The following is a 27,162-nucleotide window of genomic DNA, read 5'->3' on the forward strand; positions in this document are numbered from 1 at the left end:
GGCTCACTTGGCTGGGACAGTTCTTCAGACTTTGGTTTTGATGACCTGGACCATTCTAAGTTCTGGTCAGCTCTACTGTAAGGCACTCCTCCATTGGGACGGTTTTCTCAGGATTACTCTGGGACTTTGGGTTGCTGAGAGGAGGTAAAGGGCCATCTTGTCACCTCGTATAAACAGTGCACACGATCAGCATGACTTAGGCCTGTCAGCATTGACCTTGATCACCGGGTTTGAGGCTGTGTTGTCAGGTGTCTCCTGGAAAGGCACTCCCTCTCCTCCCCCTCCCCTTCCCTCTCTTTCTCCCCCTCTCCCTCCCCCTCCTGTTGGGCGGGCTGCCTACATGAATTTGAAATTCTTGTGCCAGGGAGATTGATCTCTCCTCCCCATTTATTACTTTATTCAGTCATTTACTTATATCAGCATGGACTCTTGGATATTTGTTTTGAACTTGGTTTCTTTTCTTGCCCAGTTGTTCTAGCTTCGGCCACTAGGGGCTCTTTCAATTGGCTCCTGTGCCTTTCCTTGCAGTGTTTGCTTCTGTGTGTGTGAGCTCACCCTTCCTTTCATTCAACGGTGGAATTAGAAACCAAGATGTGGGGCTGGGTGTGCTCGTTGCTCCTGGGATGCCATCCCTTCTTGGCCCTTTCTACAGACATAGCAAAGAAAGGAAACATGTACATACAAATGTGTATATACATATCTATAGGTACTATATACGTAACCACCAGCCACTACATTAAGCTAAACAGAATATAGTATTTTTTTTAAAATATATTGTATTGATTTTTTACAGAGAGGAAAGGAGAGGGATAGAGAGCCAGAAACATTGATGAGAGAGAAGCATCGATCAGCTGCCTCCTGCACACCCGCAACCAAGGTACATGCCCTTGACCGGAATCGAACCCAGGACCCTTCAGTCTGCAGGCCGATGCTCTATCCACTGAGCCAAACCGGTTTGGGCAGAATATAGTATTTTTAATAGCATAAAATTGGAAATAGCAAGGACTGGCTACAGCTATGCTATGCTAACTCCACAATGCAGCTGCTCAAAGGGGCAAGTTTGCACATTGTGGTAACATAAGCAACCCCTCACGTTTAGTAGTCCAGGTCTCTGACAGAGCTGTCCCCGTATGTGTGAAAGTTACATGTGTATGTGGGTGCTAACTTTAAATCGGCTACTTAGATTGGTCTTAATATTGGACTAATATGAAATGAACTTGGCTTTTGTAGTAATAGTAAAATAGTCTTCCAAGGTGCTCTGGCTTGAAGTGGAATAACACTGGCGTATCCAAATTATTTTTACATTAAAGAAATGAGAGGGTTGTTATTATTTTTGTTGTGTCCACTCTCGGCACCACGTTCCCAGTCCCTCCTAGGAGAGCAATGACCTTGTCTATTCATTGACCATAACCAGGGAACGTGCTGAAAAGTTGGACCATTATAGCCCAAGCGTTTTTGTGGGGAGAAATCTGTTAGTGTTTAAAGGACTGCATTCCCGTTACAGCAAGGAGGAGTGAATGTTTAGAATCCCGTTGCTTTCCCACTCGGATCTGTGTCCGTCTACAGAAACACTGTGGATCTCATTGTTCTGTGGTTCCTTAAGCCACAGATCCGAACGCTACTGGGAATTTCAAGTCCTCCCTAAATCCAGAAGGTTAAAAACGTGCTTTCTGGAAGATGTTTTCCGTAGTCTCCTCAGACTCCGGAGGCCAGAGGAAGGGGGCCGTGACTGACTGAATCACCCTGCCATGTGCCATTCCGCGGGCGGAGGGAGGAGGCTGGCCACAGGGAGGGCAGATGAAATGCACTGTCTGCGTGGCTGCGGCTGGTGGTCCAGTGATCACAGCCCCGCAATTACCGCCCGGCACGGAGCGCGAGCGGCCGTCGCAGGGTAATTGTGCCTTTGATTAGTCGCCTTCACTGGCCATCGCCTTTGAAATGCGATAGCACAATTTGAAGTTTTATTAAAAACCTATTTTTCCCCCAGAAATTGTAGAGAAAGATTTTGTGTTTTTAAAAGAAAAGCCTGCACTATACTCTATTGGAGGAAATTGAGAAGACATAAGAGAAGAAAGGAAAAAAAGAAGAAGAGACGAATGTTTCCCATTATCACTCATTCCTGTCTCGGGATCCTGCGGTGCTGGTGGGGGTGGTGGGGGGGGTGCCGGGCCTGCGGCAAGAACACAGTTGAACCTCGCTTTTCCTTACGTGAGAATTCAGTTTGCTGTTTGTTTCTATTTTGAAGGACAACCACGCAATGATTAGGGAGATGCGACCGTGTTTGCTGAGGAGTGAGGCCTAAAACACGAAAGCCCAGTATTTCTGGTGCTGCCACGTCGTGGCCAGTTCCTGTTCTAATCTCAGCCTCCACCCAGAACAGAATCAAGCCCCGAGCCAAGGAGCCCCAATGTCAAACTTCTTAATAAGCCTCCCCCCAAAATAAATAAACAAACAAACAAAAGTTCTCCCTTCTCCAAATACACAGCTACTCTAGGAAGACAAGGAGAGAAGTTCCCACGAGTTGGTGAGGAGAGCATGGCAAACTAACCTTCTCCATTACAGATTAGCATAACGGCCGTGTCCCACGGAAGCCACCCCTCATGTCAGCCGTGGGAAAGGGGCACATTCTCGGAGTTGGCAGAAATGCTCATTCATTCTGGGTGCACCTGAACCCACGCTGTGTTTCCAGGCTGAAAGGAAAACTGCTTCCGACCTAATTGGAACTTACGGTTTTATGGTGAATTCTGGAGTTTTTACCTAGTTTTTATTTTAACTGTTTTCCAGGGTTAATGGCATTTTTCTCTAAGTGTCTGCCTTAGCCCACTCTGTAGAAGCCCTCCAGTTTGCAAATCTAAGGGCTTTAAACGAAGCCGCTGACACAGAAAGCCATTATGAGTTATTAGAAACCGAATCAAAAGTCTGTCGTGAGGAGTTGATTGCTTGTTTCAGAGTTTTACTTGGTCAGACGTTAACTCTGCCTTCATGGGCTTCCATTGCGAAGAGGACACTGGTCTTGCTGGAAACTGCTAACGACCAGGCCATGCTGCTTCCTGAACCCGCATCCTGCGTGTGCGTGGCCTCGGGTTCTGTCTCCTCCTCTCTAAGGCCCTTTTCACGGGCCTTTCCACACCACGGCTGCTCTGCGTGGCCGCTTCTAGGACGCCCCTTCACAGCGAAAGCAGCGAGTTCACGTCGTGTGCAAATCCTCGGGACTGCGTCTTTCGAAAAACGCCACGGTCTTGTCATAGGAGAGCAGAGTGTGCACGCAGTCCTGGTGCACAAGTGAACGTTCATGAGGCCCGCACAAAGGACACCTCCAATCTCTAGCCTCCCAGTGAAATCGCCACGAACAAGGATCACGGCGATACGGGGCACACCAAACCGGCAGGGACGGAAAACCACTGCGGAATCTGCTCCTGCCGATGCCCGTCCTGTGATTGGGGGGGGGGGGGGGGGGTCCCAGCCAGGGAGGGGATCCCCACTCGGCGTCCTGGTGCCAGCATCAGTGTGAACTGCTCCAGGGACCCAGGCCCTCCTCCCTGCTGCACAGGCAGCATTTACACCGACGGCGTCCTTAACAATAAGTAGCTCCATGTCTGAAGCCAACAGGGCCGTAATGTCTGACCGGGTAACCACCTGGCTTCTCTGAGAGGCACAGGGGTGCACCCTCTCGCATGGATGGAGGGGGGATTGGTTTTGTCCTGAGGCATGTTGTCAGGAGGGAGTGGCACACAAAAAAGACCCTGTTGGTTCTCAAAATTGGCTCTGGGGTGTGCGGAGCCCCACCTTGCCAGCCCAGTCGGGCCTCACCCTGGGACATAAATGGGGGGCACAGGGTTCAGACACGCACCCTCCTTCCTGTGTGATCTTTCGACCAGCTACCTGAGAAATACTTAGTCAACAAGGGGTGCTGGCAGAAGGAGACCTGAGGTGACAGTAGTGTAAGTCCCTGGTCTCCTGGTGTGGTGAGGAAGAGTTTAGGATAAGGTGACCAGATGTCCTGCTTTTGGCGAGACGGTCCATCCAAAAGCAGGACATCTAGTCACCTTAGTTTAGGATAAAACCCTGCTCGTTTGAGCGTGCCAGCAGACTAAGGACTATTTTTATTCCGTTTATTACGTGCTGGTTGGAAGTCTCGTGTTGGAGATCTGTATGTGCTGAGTTCTCAGGCGCGCACATGCTGTAGGAAGAAAAACAATGTTTTGCTTAGAGAAACAAAATTAGAAATTCTCCTTTAAAATAAAATTTTAACTCACTCCTGATCATCGCATGAACTCTCAGGAAAAGCTGTCGCTTCCACAAAACTCGGCCGCGTGTAGTAATGGGAGTCGTTAACGCTAAATGATTCCAGCAACTCCCACTTAGCACAGCCGTCATTGGCGCGTTTTCCTCTCCCTGTCTCCTGAGGAGGCCGGGGCTGGGAGCAATTACGAGGAGGTGAGCCATCATCTGACGCCAAAGCCGAAGTCGTGACTGGGACGCCGTCCGGAGAGGGCGTGACTGGGCCTTGCACCAGCCTTCCTTCTTCAGAACGGCGCTCTCGCCCAGGGTGGGTGGCTGTTGAGAGGCTCTGCTGTTTTTTCCCAAAACAGGTGACATTCTGGTTTTAAAATAATAGGGTTGTGGGGTTTTTTTTGTGAAAAATAACATTAGTGACAAAAGTCTAAGTCAGCCTACATTTAAATGGAAGACACTATAGTCCTGTAATTTTTTTCCCCAAAAAAATTAATTTTTTTTATTTTCTTGATTTTTTACAGAGAGGAAGGGAGAGAGATAGAGAGCTAGAAACGTCGTTGAGAGAGAAACATCGACCAGCTGCCTCTTGCACACCCCCTACCAGGGATGTGCCCGCAACCAAGGTAAATGCCCTTGACCGGAATTGAACCCGGGACCTTTCAGTCTCGCAGACCGACACTCTACTACTGAGCCAAACCAGTTTCGGCAAAAATTGAATTTCTTAATTAAAACGAAGATTACCCAGAACATGTAGTCTTTTGAGCTTGTCTACATGAAGTCCTCGAGAACCACTGCCCATTTCAGAAGCCTGAGAGCCAGGGCTGCCCCCAGCACGGTGGCTCAGGTGTGTCCTGGTCAGACGGGACCAGGTGACCAGCCAGCGGCCTCAGGGAGAGGACTCCTGAGTCCCTTCGGGGCGATGCCTCCGTCTCCCTTAGAAGCTTTTATCGATGATCCTACGATTGTATTTTCCTGTTGAAGCGTCTAACCCAGTGGACTCGGAGCAATCAGTGCCCTGGGAGACGGATGCTTGTATCAGGACCTTGGCATCAGCCCAGAAAAGTCCATTTGTTCTGGGAGGAGAAAAAGGCATGACATTCTACACATTAAAATTGATTATTTCATCAATAGGTTAATAGAAAACCAGGCTGCGAGTTCACTTCCTGCTTATACTTCCACACGGTAATGGGAGAGCTGGGCATGAAAAATGCAAGGCAGAGCACGGAGGGGAACAAACGGGCTCTCTACGGAGCTTCCCCCGCCGGGCGCCCCACCACACGGTGCCTATTTATATGTAAATGTTGCCCATGGAGGCAAGTTTTCCTGTGAGGAGCGAGGCCTCTCTGAAGGCTGCTTCTTTCTGGAACTTGTGAGTTATGGGCCAAGATGCCAGGCCTTCCGCTATTGAGATAATTAAGGGCACAGCGAAAGTGTCCGTTACACCTGAGGAACCCGGTAATTACCCGCTGAGCATCTCTAAAGGAAACACTGGAAAACTGACTCGTTTGGCTCCTCGTAGGCATGACGTTGGTGGGCACCTGAAGGCCCTTTCCCAGGTGTGCTGCTACCTGGAACAGGCACCTTCGCGAACCCTTGAGGGTGTAGAGATGAGGGACAGGTCTCCACCCAAGAAAAAATTAAATTTAGACCTATACACTATAAGCGCCTACACGTTTCGAGATTACAGTTCTTACTGAAGTCTTTCTTGTTTTCAAGCTACTAGGTCATTCTTAGGTTTTGAGTTAGAAGCTAACTGTTTCTCTTTAAATCAGGTGACAAGTAATGACAGCTCGTTCTTTTTCTCACCGTTATGTAAAATTTGCCTCCCGAGTACACAGAACTGTGCTGCTTCAGCATTGCATCTGCTTCCTTGAACGTCCACATTTTGTACATGTTATTTTCTGTCATCATGCCAAAGAAACCAAATACACACCCAAGCACTTGGGGTTCGCTTCAGCAGCAGCACTGGTCATGGAGACCCAATCCCCCCTCCCCCCCACCGGGTCATTGACCGGGGCACACCGGAGCCTGCACCACACTGTTAGAGGTTAACCCCACAGCGGGCAGGGGCCGCCAGCTCGCCCTAAGTCAGGAGCGGGCGGGGCGAGAGCGCTGTCCCCTGCCCAGCGCAGGCCTGGGTCTGTGCTGTGTGCAGATGCGGGCACCGGCCTCCCCAGGTGTGCACGGCTCTCCAGAGAGCCCAATGGGAGGTCTGACCGGTGTCTCCTCCTGGCTGTGGACATGGAGAGGGACAGGTGGTCTGGTTATGTCCTGCACTGGTCTCGCGTCCTGCGTCCAGGGGGTGGCTCAGAGGGTGGGGCTGATGAATGGAGACTATCTCCCCAGAGGAGCATCGGGGCCCCTCTCACCCCAGCCAGTCACTGCACAGTGTGAGGGGTGGGGCCACCGTGTTGGATTGGTTCTGCCTTTGACTTCCCAACCCAGGGTTCCCCCGTGGCTCACTGTTGCTCTCGGGGTAACTTGAGGTTCGCTTTTTCTTTCCGTTGCTTCCTCCAGTGAGCTGAGCGCTTAAGGAGGTGTGTGTGCTCTCTGGGGTCCCGGGAGCTCCATCCAGAGTCTCTGCGGCCCGACAAGAAGGGGTCTCCTTCGCCTGTCAGCAGCAGCCAGGCGGTAGCAGGGCTCTGCTGATGTGATCACTGCGCAGATCCGAATGTGTCCACGCGTCTGGTGGCAGTGGGAGGCTCCATCCTTTATCAGCCTTGAGCGTTAAGACCTCCGTCCACAGCACCCACAGGAACTGCCAATCACCAGGAGCTCTGGATCTGACACACTGCCAGATTTTTGCCAAATCAGAGGGCTCATGGCTACTAGCATCCTAGCTCCTTCCAAAGATGCCACCAGCCCCCAAGGAAAAGGCCAGCTTGGCACGGTTAGAAGTAGCCGCATGTAAACCAGCAGGGGCGCCTGGCTTCCTTGCCTGGGCGTCTGTTTGATTCTGTGCAAACCTAATGACACTGGCAGGCACGCCTCTGTCCTGCCCAGGTTCCCTTGTGCTTCTGGCTGGCAGTGGGGGGGGCGGGGGTGGTAGGGGAGGGGGCAGGGACCAGCGGGGACCCACCAGCACCCACTGCCCCTCGGGAACAGATGGAGGTGATGTCACGTGCTACTTTGACATTTCTTTTCTCCCCTTTTCATTTGATTTCTTCTCCTTTTTGTTTTCTGTCTTTCTCCCCCTCTCCCCTTTCTGCTCTCTGGATGCAGCCAAACGCAAAGCATGGAAACTAAACCGTGTTGGTAGCCTGCGAAATATATACAGCAGCAGCAGCACCAACACCGAAGGTAACGCTGTCCCCCCTCCCGCCAGCGCCACCCCCCCACCCCACCTCCACCCCCACCCCCAGACATGGAAATGCAGCCCGAAGCCGCATGCACCCTTATTGTGTTTGCAGACTCATTCCTGTGGTCTTTCCATCTTTTTGTTTGTGTGTTTTATTTTACCATTCATGTTCCTTTCAGCTTACTTAAATTTTGACCTTTCCCTTCCGTCATAGAGTGGTGATGTTTAAATTACTTCAGAAACCTATTTCCTCCTCGTTTTTTTTTTCTTTCGCTTTATACATGTGGGCACTCAACGTAATATTTCCCAAGTTATTACAGTTTTTAAAAGTGTTAGTATCAGGTGTAATGATCTGTAGCCAAACACAATAGCGCGCCGTGACATTTAAGCAACAGTCTTAATTTGTTTTGTGGACGCATTCTCCGTAAATGCTCCGCGGCTCTGATCCGGAGGCCCGGCCCGGGTCATTTGCATGGGCTGCTCTTGCTTGTAAATTCGGTAGATTGTTGTGTTTCTAAAGGTCGTCCGGTGCCAAAGTTCACAAATTGACTCGCGTTGCTTTTTTTCGGCGAAGACAGCCGTCATTGCTTTTTGTATAATAGCAGATTGGATTTCCCTCCCCACCTTCATTGGAACAACACAATTATAAATTGCCTTTTTTTTTTTATGATTACAAATGTCAGGGGTCAGAATTATTCTGATGCCACGCGAGGGAACCCCGCCACCCTCCGCCCGAGCCCTCCTCGCTGGCGTAGACATTATGTGCGATGCAAAGCAGGTCACAATCCAGCGATCCCGGTATAATGGGGGGACATTTTTTTTTTTCCCTTAAGTGCCAGCCAAATGGGTCAAGTAATCGCGAGCCGGCGCCCTCACACTAATTGACTTATTTGGGGATGATTATAACTGTAATATTTTTCTTAATGTCACTGTTTTCTGGGCTGTTGATTTTAGCGATTGCCAGGCGGTGGCATTAAATCTCTTGTAAATTTTAAATTGCACGGTATTTCTGTAAACAAGTCCCCCTCTTCACATCCCGGCCATTAACCTCCACTGATTTATATCGCTGCCCTTCTTTTCTCCCTTTCACAATCGCTCCGGTCTCCGCTGAAAGCCCTGCTCTCAGCCAGGAAAAAAAAAAAAAATGAATCTGGAAAACAAAACTACATCTTCATGATGCCTTGTTAAAGACCTATTTTTTTAATCATAATTTTTTCCCCCCATTCCTCAAGGGGACATAGTCATCTGATCAGGTTCCGATGGAGCTTGATCCCCGTGGATTCTTCTTTCAAAGCATTCATTCAAGAAAGATAAATCGAGAGAGAGAAATAATAGCATTTTAGCAAAGGTCCCAACACCTGCAGGACCAACTATCATTTTGTGTGTGTGTGTGTGTGTGGTATTTTAAAGGGTGTTAGAATGCTCGCTCACTATTTTTTAATGTTTGTTTTTCGGCATAAGGTACATATCACTTCTCTTCGCTGTGTCCTTATCAGATGTGCTTTCTTTTGTATGTGTATGCATTTGCCATAGCACATTTGGTTATTGGCTCTCCACCTTAAAAACTGAGTCATGACATTCAGTTTCACATGTAGTTGTATATAAAATTGGGGGAAGGGGCAGGGAAGAGGCAGACACACCCCCTGAGACTGCTGATGGGGCTTTGGAGACACTGGTGGGCTGAAGCTCATGACAGGTGTGACGATTTGCAGAAGTGGGAACTTCTCAGCCTTGACCACTCAGGTAACCCATCGCTCTGCCTGCCCGAAGCCATGGGTGGGGAGGTACCGAGACACGTGCCTCTCTCTCTGAAATCTGTAAATACCAGGTCACACTGCAAACTTGGAGTCTCTAAGGAAACCCTGGGTCTGTTGGAGTAAATAATGGCCCCAGAGCCAGGCCTCCCTCACAATGTCTCTCATGTCCGTTCAGTGTTCAGTTATGTTTATGAATCGTCAATTAAGCGACACGATCATTCTTCATCTACTTTGAGTTTCTTTTAAAGATTAAGATCTGTACATACACTGTCACATTTCATGCGGCTTTTAATAGTATGTTATGGAATTCATATAATTGCATAAAATAAATTATCAGAGGGCCTCTCTGATTGCCAGTCTCTGGATGTATGTCACCACATAGTCTGTCCATAAAAGGATTCTCTCTAGATCGTCACATCCTGAGATTCTGACTTTTTCTGTAACCCGAGGCCTCGAGTGTTGCACTGAATGGACCCCTTCCTAGATGGAGTATTTTTTAAAGTGGTCCACTCAGGACCCAGAAACATCAATGACCGCAGAGTGTCACCCAGAGCAAGGCCCTGTCCGAGGAGCCTGGCCACAGGTCGGCGTTGTCCTCAGTGCAGCCAGAGGGCAGAGGGTGGGGGTTTCGCAACTCCCTTTCCAGATGGGAAGTTCAGCTCAGATCCTGTGGGACCGGCCTGGGGGTGGGCAGGACCCAGACTGGAATCAGATGGTCCTGATCCAAAGCCCTTTTCTCTTACCGCCACTCTGTTCTGGCCCTGGGACCACATTGTCCTTTATCTCCACAGCCTCTTGCCACGGGCATTGTGTTATTCTGAGAAATGGGGGTGTTGGCAAGTCATTCGACCTTCTGCAGAACAAGCAGCGGATTCTGGAGGCAGGACATGTACCCAGATCACCAAATTTAGGAGCCAGACCCCACACTGCATGTGTGGATGTCAGGAATGGGTTCGAGCAAGTGACACCAAACTATCGATAATTAGGGAAGCACACGTACGGGCATAGAAAACAAACGAAGGTATATTCTCTTTTGCTCTTTTTCTGTTCATGCAGGCTAATTATCCCTGATAGCAATATGAAAACATAATTTGTACATACTAGTATGACCGTGCACTAATTTTTTTAAGCCTTTGTGACTGGATAAAAATTCAGCTGTGAAATCTTTGTTCCTTCCATGAGATGCAACCTGAACGGTTCCATCCCGGGAGCCTGTGAAGAGGGGTGGAATGCATATTTATGGTGGGATTGCCCAGTGCTTAGTTGCCTCCTGAGACCAGCCTCGGGAACACCCGCATTCGTGATAAATGCTTTCCTACGAAAGAGCCGAGAGAGCTGGGCAGAAGGGTGGACGTTGGGCAGAAGGAGCTGAGGGAGGGAGGCCTGGGGAGATGTGATGAGCACACTGCCCCCATCCCGCGTGGCTGGGGGGCCACAGGCAGGCAGAGGAGCGGTGCTGGGAGCTGGGTGAGCAGATGGACTCTGCTCACAGAGGAGAGCATCTTCTGTGCATGTTATAAGGCATAAATAAGCTCAGGAAAAGGAACAGGCAAATCTCTTGGGGTGTCAGGCCACCCACGTTATAGTTGACAACTACACCCATGTCCCATGCAACCCTGTCCTGGGCGTTTCTGTGGAGCTGGGACTTGCCCCAGAGACAGGCCTTTGAAATCTCTGTTTTGGGTGCCTCACTGCCACCACATAGATGAACTGGGGTCCCCGGACTCTGTGGTCTCAAATAGGCCCTGCCGTGGAGAATCGATTCTCTTGAGGGACAGCTGTGGCGGGCACGGCTTTGGGCTTCATGCCAAGTCAGTGCCCACATCTCTTCTCCCACTGGGTGGCCAAGATGTGCCTATTCATCTGAGCAAAGGTGCGCAGGCCTTTAACAAGACAGCTAACCGGTGTTCCGCTCACAGCTCTGAGACCTCACCTCACCTCACACAGGTTGAGTTTAACAAATTCCAGCCGTGCTCACGCACTCGCACCTGAGAGAAAAGCCCGCTGAGGCCTGGGCTCCTCTCCCGACGTGGTGCTGGGTCTAAGCAGGGGAGCGGGGAAGGGCTGGCAGGCAGAGATCCCGATGCAGAGCGAGGGAAAGTGCGTTCCGAAGGCCCAGGCGCCCTGGGCTTAGTGGAGAAGCTGTCTTAGACGCAGGCCTCAGCACAGGCTCCACAGTCTCTGACACCTGCCAGAGCCATCATTTCCCGGCATCCTGCCCACTGACACTCCAGATATCCCCATATATCCTCCACGTTTCCAAAAGAAGAAAAGAAGGCAGGGAGACAGGCAGTCAGGGGCCCCAGGAAGATCAGACCAGAGCTGCCACCGGAACCTGGCTGTGGGCTCAACAGCCAGCGTGGAGCACATTCAGGCTTGAGCACCTTTGGGGCTGTGACACCAGGCAGACAGCAGCTCTTGCCGAGAGGGGGGTGACCAGTTGAGCTGTCCTTCTGCATGGTGTGAACCCAGCCCTAACCCACAGGTGTCCCAGCGATCTTCCCGAGGTCCCGCATGTCTGTTGGGCTGCCTTCCACCACCCGACAGGGTTCCTCTTTACTCTCATTCATTTCATTCTTTCAGACTGGGTCTTGATGAGAAACTTGGCAAACCCTGCGCTTGTGGTTTTGAGCCCAGACCCCTGAGCCAGGCGGTCTTGGTCCGGTTCTCACATCCCCATCTCTTCACCTGAAGGGCACTCACTGTACCTCAGTTTCCCCATCTGTAAACTAGGGAGATGACGCCTACAGCAGAGGTCATGATGACTAGTCTGGAGTCACTATCCAGAGGCATGTAACACAGCGCCTCCTGCTGGCCACTAGTAGTACATACCTCATGCCTGGAGTGCCACAAATTCCTGTCACTCAAACACCTGAGCGTCATTTACATAACCGGATGCAAATTCAACACAAAATGTCCCAATGTAGTAAGGGGGTGCGGGGGTAAAAATTGAGCTCTTTCTCCCCCCAGATTTTTAAATGTATCTTTACAGTTCCCTTTACTGTCCTGAACAGAATCGTCAGAGGTGGCAATTTGGCCTTGAACTAGCACAGACCTGGATCGATCCCTGCTTGTGAATTTGGGTGGTTACTGGGTCTTGCCTTCCCCTGCTCGGGGTTCTTTCTCTAAAAAGGAAACACTAAAACCTACCTGGAAGCATAATGAAGAAGTTGAGTTGAGCCTACAAAGCCCCTACACACGTGGACATGTGTGACAGTGACCACGGCAATCCTTGTAAAATTGTTATAAAGACTTGATTGCTGTGAAAACAACTCCAAGAACGCACCGTATCCGTGGCCATGTGTTAGGCCTGTTGAATGTATCCGTTCGGGGAAGAACTGGCCGAGTCAAGCCCTGGTCCATGTGAACAGCAAGGATGAAGACCTCATGCAGCCAAACTCAGACTTGGGAAACCCTATCATGAGGAATGACTCTAGGATTGATGTCTGGGGGAAGGATGCAAGATTGCTTGTTTTCCCAGCCCTCGCCTTTTAAAAGGATGATACTGATCCTCAGAGCTCAGAGCAGCACCTGGGGCGGACGGACACCTGCAGGGCCACGTTGTTGATTCCCACGCTGGGTTCCGAGCAGAAGCCCTAGGCCTCCCAGCATACCAAGCCCACGCCAGCCTCCAAAAAGTGACGCACAGGAGCTGGAATGAGTTCAGATACAGAGCTCTGCTCCGTGACGGGACAGAGCAAGGCAGGTGCCTCTAGTAGATCTTCCTAACCCTCAAGCCTGGCCCTCACACATCTGTCTCTCACATCCTGAAATGGGGCCCGGTCATTTATTTTCTCCCGGGGCTTTGTTGTAGGTACCTTCCTTAATGTAAGAAAGGGGTAGCACCCAACAGTCCTGGAAGCCAAACTGAATAGGAGGGCGTTCCTTGCCGCCTGGCGGCCAGCCTGCTGCCCCCGCTCTCCCCTGTGTGAGGGAGATACAGGCCTCCTTTGTGTTGCGGGAGATTCTTCCTGTGCTGACCTTTGCAGCAGACATCCCTACCTCTGGGCCTCCCTCTGGGGACTGGCACTCATCCTGCCCTTGTCCTACATGAAGCACAGCACAACCCCTCTGCTAGACTCGGGCTCAGCACACCTGGCAACCAGAGCCACAGCTTGCAGAAAGATGTCCCTGGGAGCCATGAGCTACGCATCTTCATAATGACCAGAAAATATATATATATTTCTGCTTGAATAAAATAACTTCTCAAATGGGAGGAGGGAGTGTTTTTATGTTGTGGTGTTGGGTGTGTGTTTCTTCTTCACGATCTTGAACCATATTCTTCAGGTTTCTTTCACGTTTATCTTTTCCTACAAAAATGAAAGGGAAATTGAAAATGAATAAAACCTGACTTTTTGCATTACGGTGGATTCTGGCTGACATCGTAAATGCGTGTGGTTTTCATCATCGCTGCGTAAAATATCTAAGCCACATGCCTATGTGTTCCATGCTTTGAAAGAAGAAATATTGAAGTATTTTAACAAAATGTATTGCTCAAAAAAATTAGCATAAAAGCCCAGGGCTGTGGATGTAGCCCCCCGTAATCTCATAGGGCCTATATTGTGATAGACCTCGCTGATAACTTCCATCTCAGTTCCCAACTGTGATACGTAGGTAGTGGTTACCTGGAGGGGTGGATTAAGAAGGGTCTGGGGCTGCCTCAGGCTCCCTGGGGTCAGGCCTGAATGTCTTTCCCAGCCAAAGGAAGTGAGGAAAGTACACCTTCGTCGTCCTGGCCCAGCTGGGGCTGCCTGGCGGATAAGCAGATCTGAAGAGGGCAGGGTGGCCTGTTCGCAGGGCCCAGCTAGGGGATGGCAGGAGAACCAAGTGCGTGCAGAAGACTGGACCCCACATATGGGAGCCCTCAAGGACGTGAAGAAAAAGTCGACGTGGAGATGTGGGCAGAAACTGGGAGAAACCTATTGCTAACACTTGTCAATGAGAACAAAGCCTCAGCAAAAGTTTGCATTGCTGTTAACATATCCATCAGGGCACAATTCTGTGACAAAAGGGGGTGGCTCTTTCCCTGCGGCTCAGCTGCCTTATCCTAAGATCATCTCTCAGTGGTGACCACCAGAAGCCTCTGGGCTTGGGAGTCTGGGCGCCCGTCAGCCCCCTCTGCAAGTGGGCTTGTCCATCCTTGACGCTGAACGCAGTCCTGTCTGCACGGTTTAGGTGACGCATTTCCATCCTTTGTTCATCCTTACATGTCAGGAAGAACTCTTAGTGGTGTGGATAGGGTGGGCATTGGCGTCTGGGTCCCCGGTGTGCAGGGAGCCTGGGCCAGAATCGGCGAAGGCTTTGGACAGCTGGCCTCTGCGGGCACACCCGGGTCCTAAATTCAGAAGAGACCAGTCACTGCACACGGCACGCCTGCCTCTTGCCAACACGGGTGAGCCATCCTGCACCAGTTTGGCACGAGGTCTGGATCCTCATGGCCTTGGCTAAAGCACCAGGCAGCCCTCTTCCCTGAATGCCCCCTGGAGACAGACGGAGACATCTGTCCATCTCTTCTCCGCTTTCACCGCTCCCCCAAAATGTATCCTTGTCAGGCGCCTCCTGTTGAAAACAACTTCCAAATGTGGGACAGTTGCAGCTGCTTTGAGCCCTTTAACCCTTTGCTAGGATTCTGCAAAAATAATGGATGACTGATTGGCCCATTAACCTTTAAAAAAAAAAAAAAGTTTGACAGCCCGGCCTCGTGTAATGAGGAGGGCTTCCTTGTGAAACCAGGCTGATGGCTGAGTTGCTTGCCCCTGAAGAGGCGAAATTAGCCCCACGGGGCCTCGTCTGCATAGAAACTGGACGCAATTAGTGTAATATCCGGTATTATTAATGTCGTTGGGAATAATTGGGAAGGTTGGTTTCGACAGGTTCATGGTGCTAAAATACTATTATAGTGGACCTTTCCACAGCTAACCGTTAAACACGGAAAACTGTTTAAATCCCTGGGAGCCCAATCACAAAACTTTATGAAACGGCCAGGCCCGGGAATGTCACGCTGGGAAACAGCATGCTTCTCTCTCTCTGGCCACGGATGTGGTGGGACTTTGATTCCTCACCATTGGGGGTCCGGGCCTGGAATTTCTTGGATCCCGCATGTCTGTCCAACTACGAAACACGCCTTTCACGTGGGCACCATCAGGAGTTTCTACAGCCAGAATTCCATTGTACGGAATGAATTAAATATAAGCCGCTGAGATTGTCACTAAGAGTGGGTGTGTATTAGTGAGATGAAACCACTCGAAATGAGACATGACAACGTACGTCCTCGCCGTCCGAGCACTCATTCTTCACATGGGGAGTGAGGGCAGCAGAGAAGAGAAATGCCAGTCTGTCTGCCTGACTGATTGGCCTCAGACTGCCAATTGTTGTTTTCCTCATTTTTTTTTACCCAGTTGCTGATCACTAAAATATCATCACAGAGTCACTTCCTAAAAATGTGTTGGGACCCCTCTGGTCCATCAGTGATCTGAATAGCCTGCCCAGCTGATAATAGTTCTTCTTTGAACATGTTAATTGCTGCCTCTACAGAAGAAGGGAAGATATTTGGGTCCCAGGATCTCCTACTGTTTACCTAACTAGTGGCCCGGTACACAAAATTCATGCACATTAAAAGGGAATTACTTAGAGGGAATATTTTAATATTGCTATTTGCCCTTTCTCTATAATAGAAGTGTCAGAGATGAAAGAAAATTAGTAAAATGTATATGAAAACCTTCCTCCTGTGAGAGTGGGGTGCACCTCAGGACCCAGAGTTAAGACCCCACCTATCCGAGGGGCATGAGACCCAGACCCAGCTGGCCCCACCCCTGTCAAGCCCCACCACCAGGTGTTGGGGCGTAGCCTTAGGACCCTGTCAAGCCCTGCAGAGCAGGGGGCACAGCCTCAGGTCCCCCAGCCTGGCACCGATGGGGAGGCAGCCTCAGTTCCCTCTTTGCATGCCAGGTGGGGAGAGGGGGGCATGCGGCCTCAGGTCCCCTGGCCCAGTGCTAGGGCAGGGGGCATGCCTTGAGGTTGCCCATCAAGTCCCACCAGGCAGCGGGGTACAGCCTGAGGTCCTGCACCTCATAGCCTCAGGTCCCTGCTGATCTGTCGTTACGGGAACCCAGCCTCCGCTGTGTGCGCCACCATCTTGTGACGGCATTATGGTGTGAAGGTCAATTTGCATATTACCTCTTTATTACGGTATATAGGATGAGTATAGTAGTCACTGCAGTGATATGGGTGTGCTGGTGAGGATTCGTCTAGAGCACATGTGTCAAACACAAGGCCCGCGGGCCAAATCCGTCCCGCCAGGCCTTGCAATGTGGCCCGCACCGCGCTGTCATCACTGCACTCTGCTGCGTTTCCATCACAATGACAGTTTATGACTGTTCAGTAAACCATTCGGCCCGCGATTTAGGCTGGATTTTAGATTTTGGCCCCTTCTCTGATTGAGTTCGACACCCCTAGTCTAGAGGTTGTTCAGGTGGTGACCTGAGGAGTGGACCAGGCAGCAGGCTGGAGGCTCTCCCAGGGGGAGTCTTTTCTCCATGGATTAGTCAGGGTTGGGGTTGGAGGTGACAGAAGCCACTTTTAAAAGGGGTTTAGGCCAAAACAGGGAAGGAACAATGGGTTGCTCCTACAGCCATGGGGGAGGAGGCTGGGGCGCCACTCTGTGGTCAGCAGCATTCTCGCCGGCACAGGGGGCGGCCTTTGACGTTTCCTCCCCGTGGAGGGAAGAGGCACCGGAACCTGCTGAAAGTAGAGACGGAAACGTTTAGAGGCACGGAAGGTGCTGGGAAGGTCCGGAAGTAAAAGGAACAAGTGGCGGAGGGGGCCCTTGATTTGGAGGTGATTGGCAGCCATAGAATAGGTACCGGAGAGCAGTACCTATTGCTCTTGGAAATTTGCGAGAAATGAACCCACAACGGTTTTGCAAAAGGGGGTGTCCACCTTCCCTACATTAGGGACCCTTCAGAGCCAGTGCCACAGATTTAAGGCCAGCGTACCAGGAGGTTAACTTCTAAAAGAGCAGCGGTGCTGATTTTACATAGAACCATTAACATCAGAGCATGTAAAGATTTCACGCAACAGTGTCCTGGCCCCGTTTCCATAGCAATGCACAGCGGTTTAGGGAAGCGGTTCCCCAGGCCTGGCCGGCGTTAGGAAGGACATGAGCAAACCCTTCCTAGGTCCTGGGGTCGATGGAGTGAGGTGGGAGGGGTCTCCCAGCCACAGAGCAAGGTAAGGATGGCCGGACATGGTTGTAATTGCTTCGGGCGGAGCTAAGTGAGCATCCATGTCTGGAGGTGGAGGACTCCTGTTGAGGTCAGGTCTCAAGAGCCCAAGAGCAGCAGGGAGCACAGCAGAGGTCAGGGGCTGAAGGTCAGGGGTTGTGCTGGGGGGTGGGTGAGAGGAGCAGAGATTGTGGGAGGCAGAGGCTGGCCCAGTAGGCGGGTGAGCCGACTGGCCATGTGCAGACAACTGAGATGATAATTAACGGGCGCAGTGGTCAGCGAGGCGGGTCGGCGGGTTCTTATCCTTATTGATGATGGTGATGCAATGCAGTGAGTTCACAGCCCAGAGACTGAAAACTTGGAATCAAATGAGATGCGACGCCCGGTAGTCCAGCAGGAGAGTGCCTCGCGGTTATTTGTGGCGGGTTTTGCTGCCTGTATGTGCCACCTCCTCTCTTGCTCTGTGTCAGGGACAGGGGTAGTAAGGAAAGATGCCGGCATTTATGGGGTGTCCCCTGAATTAGCACATGTCACTTAGCCAGTGGGAAATGCTCCAAAGTGGGTGGCCTTCCCCCCCTCACCCCCCCAATAGGGGTGAGAAAAGGGGCTGGGAGGCTCCAGGACTCATCCAAAGAGCCCAATGTGGGAAGTGGCCTGGCAGGATATAATACAAGTCTGACTCTTCCTGGTCCAGACTGCTGCCCATGGACGGCTTTCATTCCATCGTCTCCAGCGGAAGAGAGACAGTGGGATCCCGGCAGCCTAGGAGGGCCTTCCTGATGGAAAAGAACAGAAACCCAGGCGCCCTCCCTGCTGTGGCGCATCTGTGGATCTACACACACATGCGACAAAGACCCCAAAACTGTACCCTGAGATTCTCAGCACTAACTTAGTTTTGCCCCACAGGTGTGGATGGTTAGCGCAAGTTACAGGGGTGTTCCTGTGTTGCTTCGTGTGCACATCACAGAGACACTGCCATTGCACGCTGATTTTCCTGTCCTCGCCCCCTCGGCACTGAGGGAGACCTTGCTGAACCATGCCGCCTGCAGATCCATTCTCTGAGTGTCTGCCCGTCTGGGCTCAGCTCTGCCCTGCGGTGGGCACAGTGGAACCCAGCGCACTTTTATGGCTGTGGACTGGCAGAGGGCCCGTGGCCACATGAAAGCTAAACTCTTCATCCCCAACTCTCTATGTTTCAGAGCAAGAAGAAAACTTTGAGTTTATCATTGTGTCCCTCACTGGCCAGACGTGGCACTTTGAAGCCACCACGTATGAAGAGAGAGACGCGTGGGTCCAAGCCATCGAGAGCCAGATCCTAGCCAGCTTGCAGTCATGTGAGAGCAGCAAGAATAAGGTAAGGCCCCCGCCAGTGTGTCTCGGTTAGTTGGGCATCACCCTGTGCGTAATGCACCAAGGGGTTGCTGGTTCGATTCCCGTCAGGACACATGCCAGGGCTGTAGCTCAATCCCCAGTGGGTGGCATGCAGGAGGCAGCCCCTCAGTGTGTCACTCTCGTATCCATGTTCCTCTCTCTCTCTCTCTCTCTCTCTCTCTCTCTCTCTCTTTTTCTTCTTCTTCTTCTTCTCCTTCTTCCTTCTCCTTCTTCTTCTTCTCCTCCTCCTCCTCCTCCTCCTCCTCCTCCTCCTCCTCCTCCTCCTTCTCCTCCTCTTCCTCCTCCTCCTCCTCCTCCTCCTCCTCCTCCTCCTCCTCCTCCTCCTCCTTCTCCTCCTCTTCCTCCTCCTCCTCCTCCTCCTCCTCCTCCTCCTCCTCCTTCTCCTCCTCTTCCTCCTCCTCCTCCTCCTCCTCCTCCTCCTCCTCCTCCTCCTCCTCCTCCTTCTTCTTCTTCTTCTCGTCTCTCTCTCTCTCTCTCTCTCTCTCTCTCTCTCTCTCTCTCTCCTCCTCCCTCCCTCCCTCCCTCCCTCCCTCTCTCTCTCTCCAAAACCAGTGTTAAAAAATCTTTATGATACAGGTAAGGCCCTAGGGAGCTGCCCCCCAAAATAAAGGGCAGCTCCTCATTAAAGGGGTGTGGAGGCCTAGTGATGCTAAGGTGAGTGCAAAGCATCAGATGACACATGACTGACAAGACCCTAGACCTCTTTCTAAGAAAAAGCTCACTGGTGGAAAAACTTGGGGAAGACTTCGTGCCAACACGTATAAAATATCATGTCAGTCTCCTAGCATAACCATGTTCCTATGGCCATATGTCCCGTTGAAATCTTGATTCTCTCAACTAATCCCAAATCCCACCTTTTCATTGCAAGTGATGGAATCTTTGGGATTCTTGTCGCTTCTGTGGCCACATTTGTTTTTATTTCAGGCAGAACACACTCAGGAAAAGAATGCAGACTGAAAAGATGCACTCGTCTGTCCTCATAAATGCACAAAATTCAAGTCCCTGTCAACTTAGACACGGACTCTTGATACAGACGTAAACAAAAGTAAACTAACACCTGTGGGCACATGACCACATGTGTGAGCATGCAGGAAGTTGCCCATTTCCTGAGCTCTGCCAGAAAGTCTTGTGTGTGTTTTTGTTTTTGTTGTTTTTTAGTAATTAGAGGTAGTTACTGTGCATTTGTTTAGCCAGGAGAAGCTAAATGACTTCACCCTGCATTCTGTAGACCCCTGCCCCATGGTATTCCATGAACAAAAGTCATTCTCCCCATTTTCTCCTTCCCAACAGGGATTTCTTCAACCTCGTTGTTTTAATGCTAGGATTTTTTTTTAACTCCTTTTCTGGGGCATTTTAGAGTCCTGGAGAGCATTTGCAAACTATAGTCAACTCGAAACTAAGAGAAAAGACATTGCCCACCGACCTGCAGTTTCATTTGTAACAATTTAAAGAAATTTCTGCCCATGATTTATGTTCTGATCTGTCAGGGGAAGGAGTGTATCTCTCAGAAAGATGGAGTGTCTTATTTTATTACCCTCTTTACCCAGAGTAAACCAGTCATTATTATTATAATGTAATTTGCTGCTCTTTTTAAAAGTGGTTTTATACCAAGGTGGGCTGAGTCGCTGCCTCTCACTCCCGAGCACCCCGGCTCCAGTCAGAGCCACAGACTCGGCTCCCAGAGCGAACGTAGATGCCCCGGTCACCTCGCCCGTGGGGAGCCACGGCGCGTGCCACCCACCAAACATGGGGGGCAAAGCTTCATAACGGGAGTGCGGAGAGCCAGGCTTGTTGAACAAACACATCTCTAAGTTCGGTACAAAATCATAGTGTCTTGGGTCAGAGGGAATAAGAGGATCTGGAAGCACGTCACCTTTTCCCTCTCACCATGCCGGCTTCTGCCCACTCACTGTGAAACGCGAGGCGTCACCTTTGGGCCTGGTGCACGCACCAGCCTTAAAGTGCTGCCCCATTTCTCCCACTAGCCATGTGCACGCACAGGCAGGTGCTTTCCCCGGCAGACTCACTGAGCAGGAAGGAAGGAAGGCATTGCTGAGTAGGTGTGGGAGTGTGCACATGGAAGTGATACCCACAAGGAATAGCTTGAGGGCAAAACACTGACTAGTTGAGAATGGGCTACAAGGTATGGTAGCTGCCTGTGGATAATTCAGTAGATAGCTAAGCATATACTCACATGCTGCAGAAATGAAACAGGGAGAGACAGCCGACACATCCCTGCTTGTGTATACACACACACACACACACTCTCCAGGTGCCAACATAAGCAGTTAATCATACTTTGAGTACTTGAGTATCTAACCAAAGGCATAAAACCCAATAATGCATGGTGCTACCTAAATAGGAGCAATTACTAAATTACATTATTAGGTGGTAAGCAATACATTTTTTCATATCAAGCTTGAAGATAGTTTGACTTATGAACAAAAACCAAGCTTATTCTAAATGTCCTCTGAAATGTAGTTGGCTTTTACCATCATATTAAATGTATGCAGTGTAAGCCTTTCTATTGGAAACAGTACCGATTCCTTTACCTGACATCTCAACGTCCAGAAATTGGTCCCCAGTAAATAATCCGGGATGTGTGCAGAACATCAGCACTCTTTACAACGGAGAAATGTGGGGCCAACCTAAATGTCCGCCAGAGTGAACGTCATAAGTAAATCACCAGAAATGGGATATCATGCAACCTTTTAAAATGTTGATGTTGGAAAAAACAGGGCGACATTGAGAGAGGACAATATCTCATTAGTCTAAACTGGCAGGTTTCAAAGCAATACGTACAAGGTGACTTTTTAAGAAGTCCTTCCCTGTGTACAGATATGCTTAGGAAAAGGCTACAAGAATAGACATCAAAATGTTAATAAAACTTAATTGTGACGATCATATTGTAGTTTATAGGTTTTCCTGTTCTTTTCCTCCTTCGATGTTGTCTTCACCTGCTTAGAGAAGACATTCAAGTGTAAGTTGAAGAAGAACCACGCCCAACACTCTCCCACTCCTCCCTGCCCTACAGGCTAGTGCTTTTGTCATTGTAGCAACTGGGACAGTCTTCAGAGGAGACATCAGGGGTGATGAGGCCGTGGTCTCCGGACCAGGAATCATGACATTTGTCTTAACGATGCGCATTAAGCCTGACCCTTCTCTTACAAGCAGAACACTTGTTTTTCACCCTTTGCTCTTCACACCACGTGGACACACAGCCCTGAAAGTACATTGACCAGTTACGTGCCCCAGGTGGCGGTCTGTCCCTGTTCCTTCACAAAGGGTCCAGCACGTGCCTTTGTCGTCATGTCTCGTGGGGTCATTCTCACCCCATAAATCTTAGCACGGGGGTTCCCTCACAGCGCCTTCTCAGCGGGACGTTTTCCTGAAGCTATCGGAAGAGGAGAAATGGTTTGAAATTGCCCTCCTGCCATATTTGCTTACCACCTGTTCGAATTTTCTCTGATGTTATGAGTAGACATGTATAATATGTTTCTCTCAGGCTTCTCATACCTTGCATTTGTGTGTCTTCTTGTATGTCCAGTCCAGACTGACGAGCCAGAGCGAGGCCATGGCCTTGCAGTCGATACGAAACATCCGAGGGAACTCGCACTGTGTGGACTGCGAGACCCAGAGTAAGTGGGCACCAGAAGGGCCTGGGCCTCTGCAGTGGAGCGGGTCTGTCGGAGCTGGATTGGGTGGTGCCCCTGCGCCTGACTTTCTCAGTTTCTGTGGCTCTGTAATAGTCGATGCTACCGCAGGGCCCATATATGGGGAGAAACATAGACCTTGAAGGTCATGTTACAAACACAGCAAGTTGCGTAGCCCAATGCACACCAAGCTCCAGCTGCTGTGGTTTCTCAGAGAACAAGGAAAGGTGGAGGGGCCGAGATCAGAGACGAGTAGATGACACATGGACAAAGACTTGGTCATTTTTAAGTCAAAACATCCAGTTTGGGTGATCCTGCTGGGAGATATCCCATCAAAAGAGTGACGAAGAACTATTTGTCAGCGTACATAATGGCATGGACACCCCTCACTTGGCTGCGCCCCTCCAGGAACTAAGCTGGGGGGAGAGGCAGCTCTAGCTTCCGAGAGGTTCCTCACCACGCTGTTTATAGAGCAGAACATCGCACCATCGCCCGGGTGCAAGAGCGAGGAACTGTCCAAGCCAGCGATGGCGATTGTCCATTGGGTGGGAAGTTCCTAGGATTTGCCAAAGCCAGATATTTCAGAGTAGCCACCCACATGTTCAATTTTTTTAAGACACCTAAAACAGTAGACCTGGGAGTGTTTTCAAGCCAGACGCCAGGGAGGGGTCTGGATATGAAGTCTGACCGGCTGGGGTTTGGTTGCAGTGAATGAGCAGTGATGAGGGCAGTGAATGAGCAGTGATGAGGGCAGTGAATGAGCAGTGATGAGGGCAGTGAATGAGCAGTGATGGTCTGACCCCACGGGCCCTCTGCTCTTCGTCCCACAGACCCTAACTGGGCCAGCTTGAACCTGGGAGCCCTCATGTGCATCGAGTGCTCAGGGATCCACCGGAACCTCGGCACCCACCTCTCGCGTGTTCGATCCCTGGACCTGGACGACTGGCCCATGGAGCTCATCAAGGTGATGTCGTCCATTGGGAACGAGCTGGCCAACAGCGTCTGGGAGGAGAACAGCCAGGGGCGGACGAAGCCCTCGCTGGACTCCACAAGGTAAGAACGCGGGAAGGGGTGTGGTTTCGGGGCGTCCCGCCAACAGTTGAGACAGGATTAAAACTGCCCTGGCAGCCTGCAGGGGTGCTGATCAGACTGGCACAGAGATGTCTGTGTTTAAAATGGGTCTTCACAGATGCGGCTAATTCGAACGCCTTCCTTGTTTACATTTGTTTTTACGCCTCAGGGATTCCTCTCCCCCTCCTAGAAGTGTTTTAAGCTTCTAAACTTATGAATGCATCACTTTAATTAATACGTTGCTAACAGGCGTACGCTGCGCCATTAACACCAATTATAAATTTCTGATTCTTCAGTTTTGTTATTTTTAGATCTGTGGTAAGCATCTACTCAATTGACATACACATACAGAATAAGCAAATTTATGGTAACAAAATATATTTTATTTCCTAAAACATATTTCTCACGCGTTTAATCAGACAAATTTGGCATAATGTATGATGACCCCTCATTAATGTTAATTGTTACCCAGTGTAAAAATTGCATTTATTTTGAGGCCATTTAGTTTCTCATCTTTCATTCGCAGCTATGATAAACCGTTTATGAGCACACATGCATATTTAATGCACCTGAGAGGCCATAGGACGGCGGCTTCTGAGGGAACCTCGTTCCGGGAGGCTGGACGGACGCTTCCCTCTCCGGAGTGTCCGGTTCTGAAGTAGGGTTTGGGGTTCCCTCCCAGCATTCACGTCTCAGGGGTGTGGAGAAGCCAAGGGAGGCCCTAGGTCTCCCCCAACTTGAGCACTTTTTAAATGTTTTTTTGCTGTTGATCAGACAACAGGGAAGTAGCAGCGGCGGCCAATGTGAAGGCAAGAAGTGGGCCCCTCCGCTAGGCGACAATCACGCTCCGAGTGGGTGGGCTCTGGGTCGTTAACGCTGAGGAGTGAATTTCTGGTGCCACCTTGGGCACCCTGGGAGAACGAGCTGGTGTGTGGGCAGCCCCACTCCTGTGTCAGGCCTGCCGTGGGAGGGCGAGGGCGAGAACGGGTGCGAGGGGCCTGTGTCTCCCGCGGTGGAGGTTTGCTGTGCGAGCTCTTGGCAGGTGAGTTGCAGCTGGTGGTGAAAATGGGCAGGTGCCTCTCAGGCTGAACAGAGGGTGCGCTTTCAGAGTGTGTTTATCTTAGCACTATTGTGGAAATCAGCCTGGTCACCTACTAGGAGCATTCTTAAGAGATTAATTTTAGTTTTAATATCCCTGTTTTTTGTGGAGATAGTTTCCTTGGAAAATATTTAGGTCTGAAAATGAAAAATGAGGGGAAATTGGATGGAGTATAATGTATGAGTACAGAAAACAGCATTTAAAATTCAGGGTCAGAAAAAATAAACCTGATGCATTTTACCTGTTTCTATATAAAAGAAGCGTATATACTGTGGTTCATATCATGAACTTGTGAAAAGTTTGTTTTCTCATTGGTCACATTTAGGAGCGTTTAGAATGATTGGAAACAAGGATGAGGTTGATTTTTTTATTGGTAACTACTTGATATCCATGTTATCTTCTCTAAGTGGAGGCTGTGGGGGTGTTTTGGATTCCAGTTCCTGTGTGTGAATCAGCATGTAAGTTCCCTCCTATCCAGTGTCATGCACATCACATCTTTCTATTTTAGAGACGTGTCAGGACCTTCCTTCCTCTCAGATGGGGTGACTGCCGTTAACCCCATCCTGGTTCCCCAAAGAACGAGCAGAGCTGCGATTCCTCTCCTAGGTTGGGGGACGGCGGGGGGAGGGGGGATTACCTGGTGTCTCCACATAACTTGGGGAATTCAGAAATCTGTACATTCTTAACAAGATGGGCCCCTATAAGAATTGAACGTTTCTTTGTGCCTTTAGTAATTTTCCCAGAGAGTTTCTTGTTTAATTAAATTCAGCAAATACTCTCGGGCCACCTTCTCCTAGAAAAGAAGTGACAAATGGTTATTGTGATTGTCCTGTGGTCAGGGTTGTCCTTGGGGCCAGACGAGGAGGCCAGGGCTGGGCCCAGTTCACAGGACAGAGGGGTTCTCATAGCCGCTGTGCTCCTGGAGAAACGGCATCCGAGCTGGACTCAGGAAGGTGAGGCGATAGCCAAGCCTGGGGGTGGGGAAGGGGTTAGCCAAAGGCATGAGTGGGAAGCCCTAGGGCCCATGGGGTTAAATGTGGAAGTCAGTGTGGGGGCGGTCTCCCATGGGGCTGGTTGTGGGGGGTGGGAAGGCCAGAGCCAAGGCCTGGGGGAGCCTTGGGGATAGGAGGGTGGATAACGGCACCTGTGGGGTGGGCAGAGGGCGAGTTGTTGGGTCTGTTTATGCCTCCGTGTATGTTCTGCTTCCCCTAGAGGGACCAAAGGCAGTCAGCAGCGTCATTGGGAGGCATGACGATGAGTCAGGGAGGCCGTCAAAATGTGTGGCCCTGGGGGAACAAGCCGTCCTGCATACACTGTGAAAAATGAAAAAATCTCCGTCCTGTGAGAACACCGCAGCCACTCAGACACCCCCACCTGCACTGCCTCCTGTGGTGTCTGCGAACAGACACCAAGGTCTGGGCTAGAATTTCCAGGTGGACTTCTGTCTGTGATCCGGTCTGGATCCTACCTTTCCAAGACAGGAAGGAGACCCCCCCCCCCCAATTCACCCCCTTTGGTCTCCCCGGAACCCATGATGGTCAGAACAAACAGCCGGAGGGGTCTTTCATGTGGCCCTAATGTCATATTAAAAGGGAATCTTTTAGTAAATGTTTATCTCTAGCCAAGGAAGACCCCAGTGCCATGTAGCCATCTAATTCTTTGAAAAGGGACCCAGCTGTTTTCTTGAGATGCTCTGGTCCTTTCAAGCTTGTTCAGAAGATTCATTCTGACAGTGGGATATAATTAGGAGTGTGCTTTCCCTCCTCCTCCCCCCCCCCCTCACACACACCGTGGGGGTCAGGACCATGGGGGACAGAGCACAGCAGATCCTTCTCCAAAGAAACATCCAGTCTCCAGAACCACCGAACCTTGGAGTCGCCCGGTCCTGCAGGCAGGGAGTTAGGGAAACAGGTGCCTCCTCCCGCCTGGCCGGCGGGCCTCGTGCTCCTGGTCCCCGCACCCCGGGCAGGCGGCCTCGCTGGCTCATAATTGGTCCCAGTGATTCTCAGCCACCCTGAGATCTGCCGGTCAAACCTCACCAGCACTGTGATCAATGGAAGCTGACGGCGGCGAAGCTGTATTGACTTCCCATTCCTAAACCGGGGAACCATTAGTCAAGAAAAGCATCTTTTAATTACTCCCAGGAAGGGGAAAAAAAAAATCTTTTTGGATGGATTCTGCAACAACTGCCATTTTTCCCAGTGCACTCGATAGGAAATGCATTGTCGCAGGAGGGGAGAGGGTGCCCTCGTCCCCCCTCCGCCACGGAGGTGTAATCTGCAGAAAGGAGCGTGTTCGGGAGGTCGATGCCATAACAATTAACCTCATCTGCGGTGGGATCTGAATTCTCCTCTGTAATTGCTATTGATACCATTTAAGCACACACTTAAAATATTGATTTTAAATGGGGAGTAACAGCAGACAACATCAGCTA

General features: G+C 50.5%; 1 protein-coding gene across 11 annotated transcripts in view; it reads left to right on the plus strand.

Moving 5' to 3' along the window:
• AGAP1 (ArfGAP with GTPase domain, ankyrin repeat and PH domain 1) overlaps positions 1-27,162 on the plus strand; it is a 396,133-nt gene that overhangs the window by 328,961 nt on the left and 40,010 nt on the right. For 7 of the 11 annotated variants that reach the window (XM_036420716.2, XM_036420717.2, XM_036420721.2 and 4 more), the window contains 4 exons: positions 7,459-7,536; positions 18,713-18,867; positions 22,453-22,543; positions 23,389-23,611. In XM_036420716.2, the coding sequence (XP_036276609.1) occupies positions 7,459-7,536; positions 18,713-18,867; positions 22,453-22,543; positions 23,389-23,611 (547 nt within the window). The remainder of the gene's footprint in view (positions 1-7,458; positions 7,537-18,712; positions 18,868-22,452; positions 22,544-23,388; positions 23,612-27,162) is intronic. The other 4 variants (XM_036420719.2, XM_036420718.2, XM_036420720.2 and 1 more) reach the window with 1 other exon arrangement.

This window comes from Pipistrellus kuhlii, unplaced genomic scaffold, assembly GCF_014108245.1.
Source record: "Pipistrellus kuhlii isolate mPipKuh1 unplaced genomic scaffold, mPipKuh1.p scaffold_m20_p_7, whole genome shotgun sequence".
Classification (NCBI taxonomy): domain Eukaryota; kingdom Metazoa; phylum Chordata; class Mammalia; order Chiroptera; family Vespertilionidae; genus Pipistrellus; species Pipistrellus kuhlii.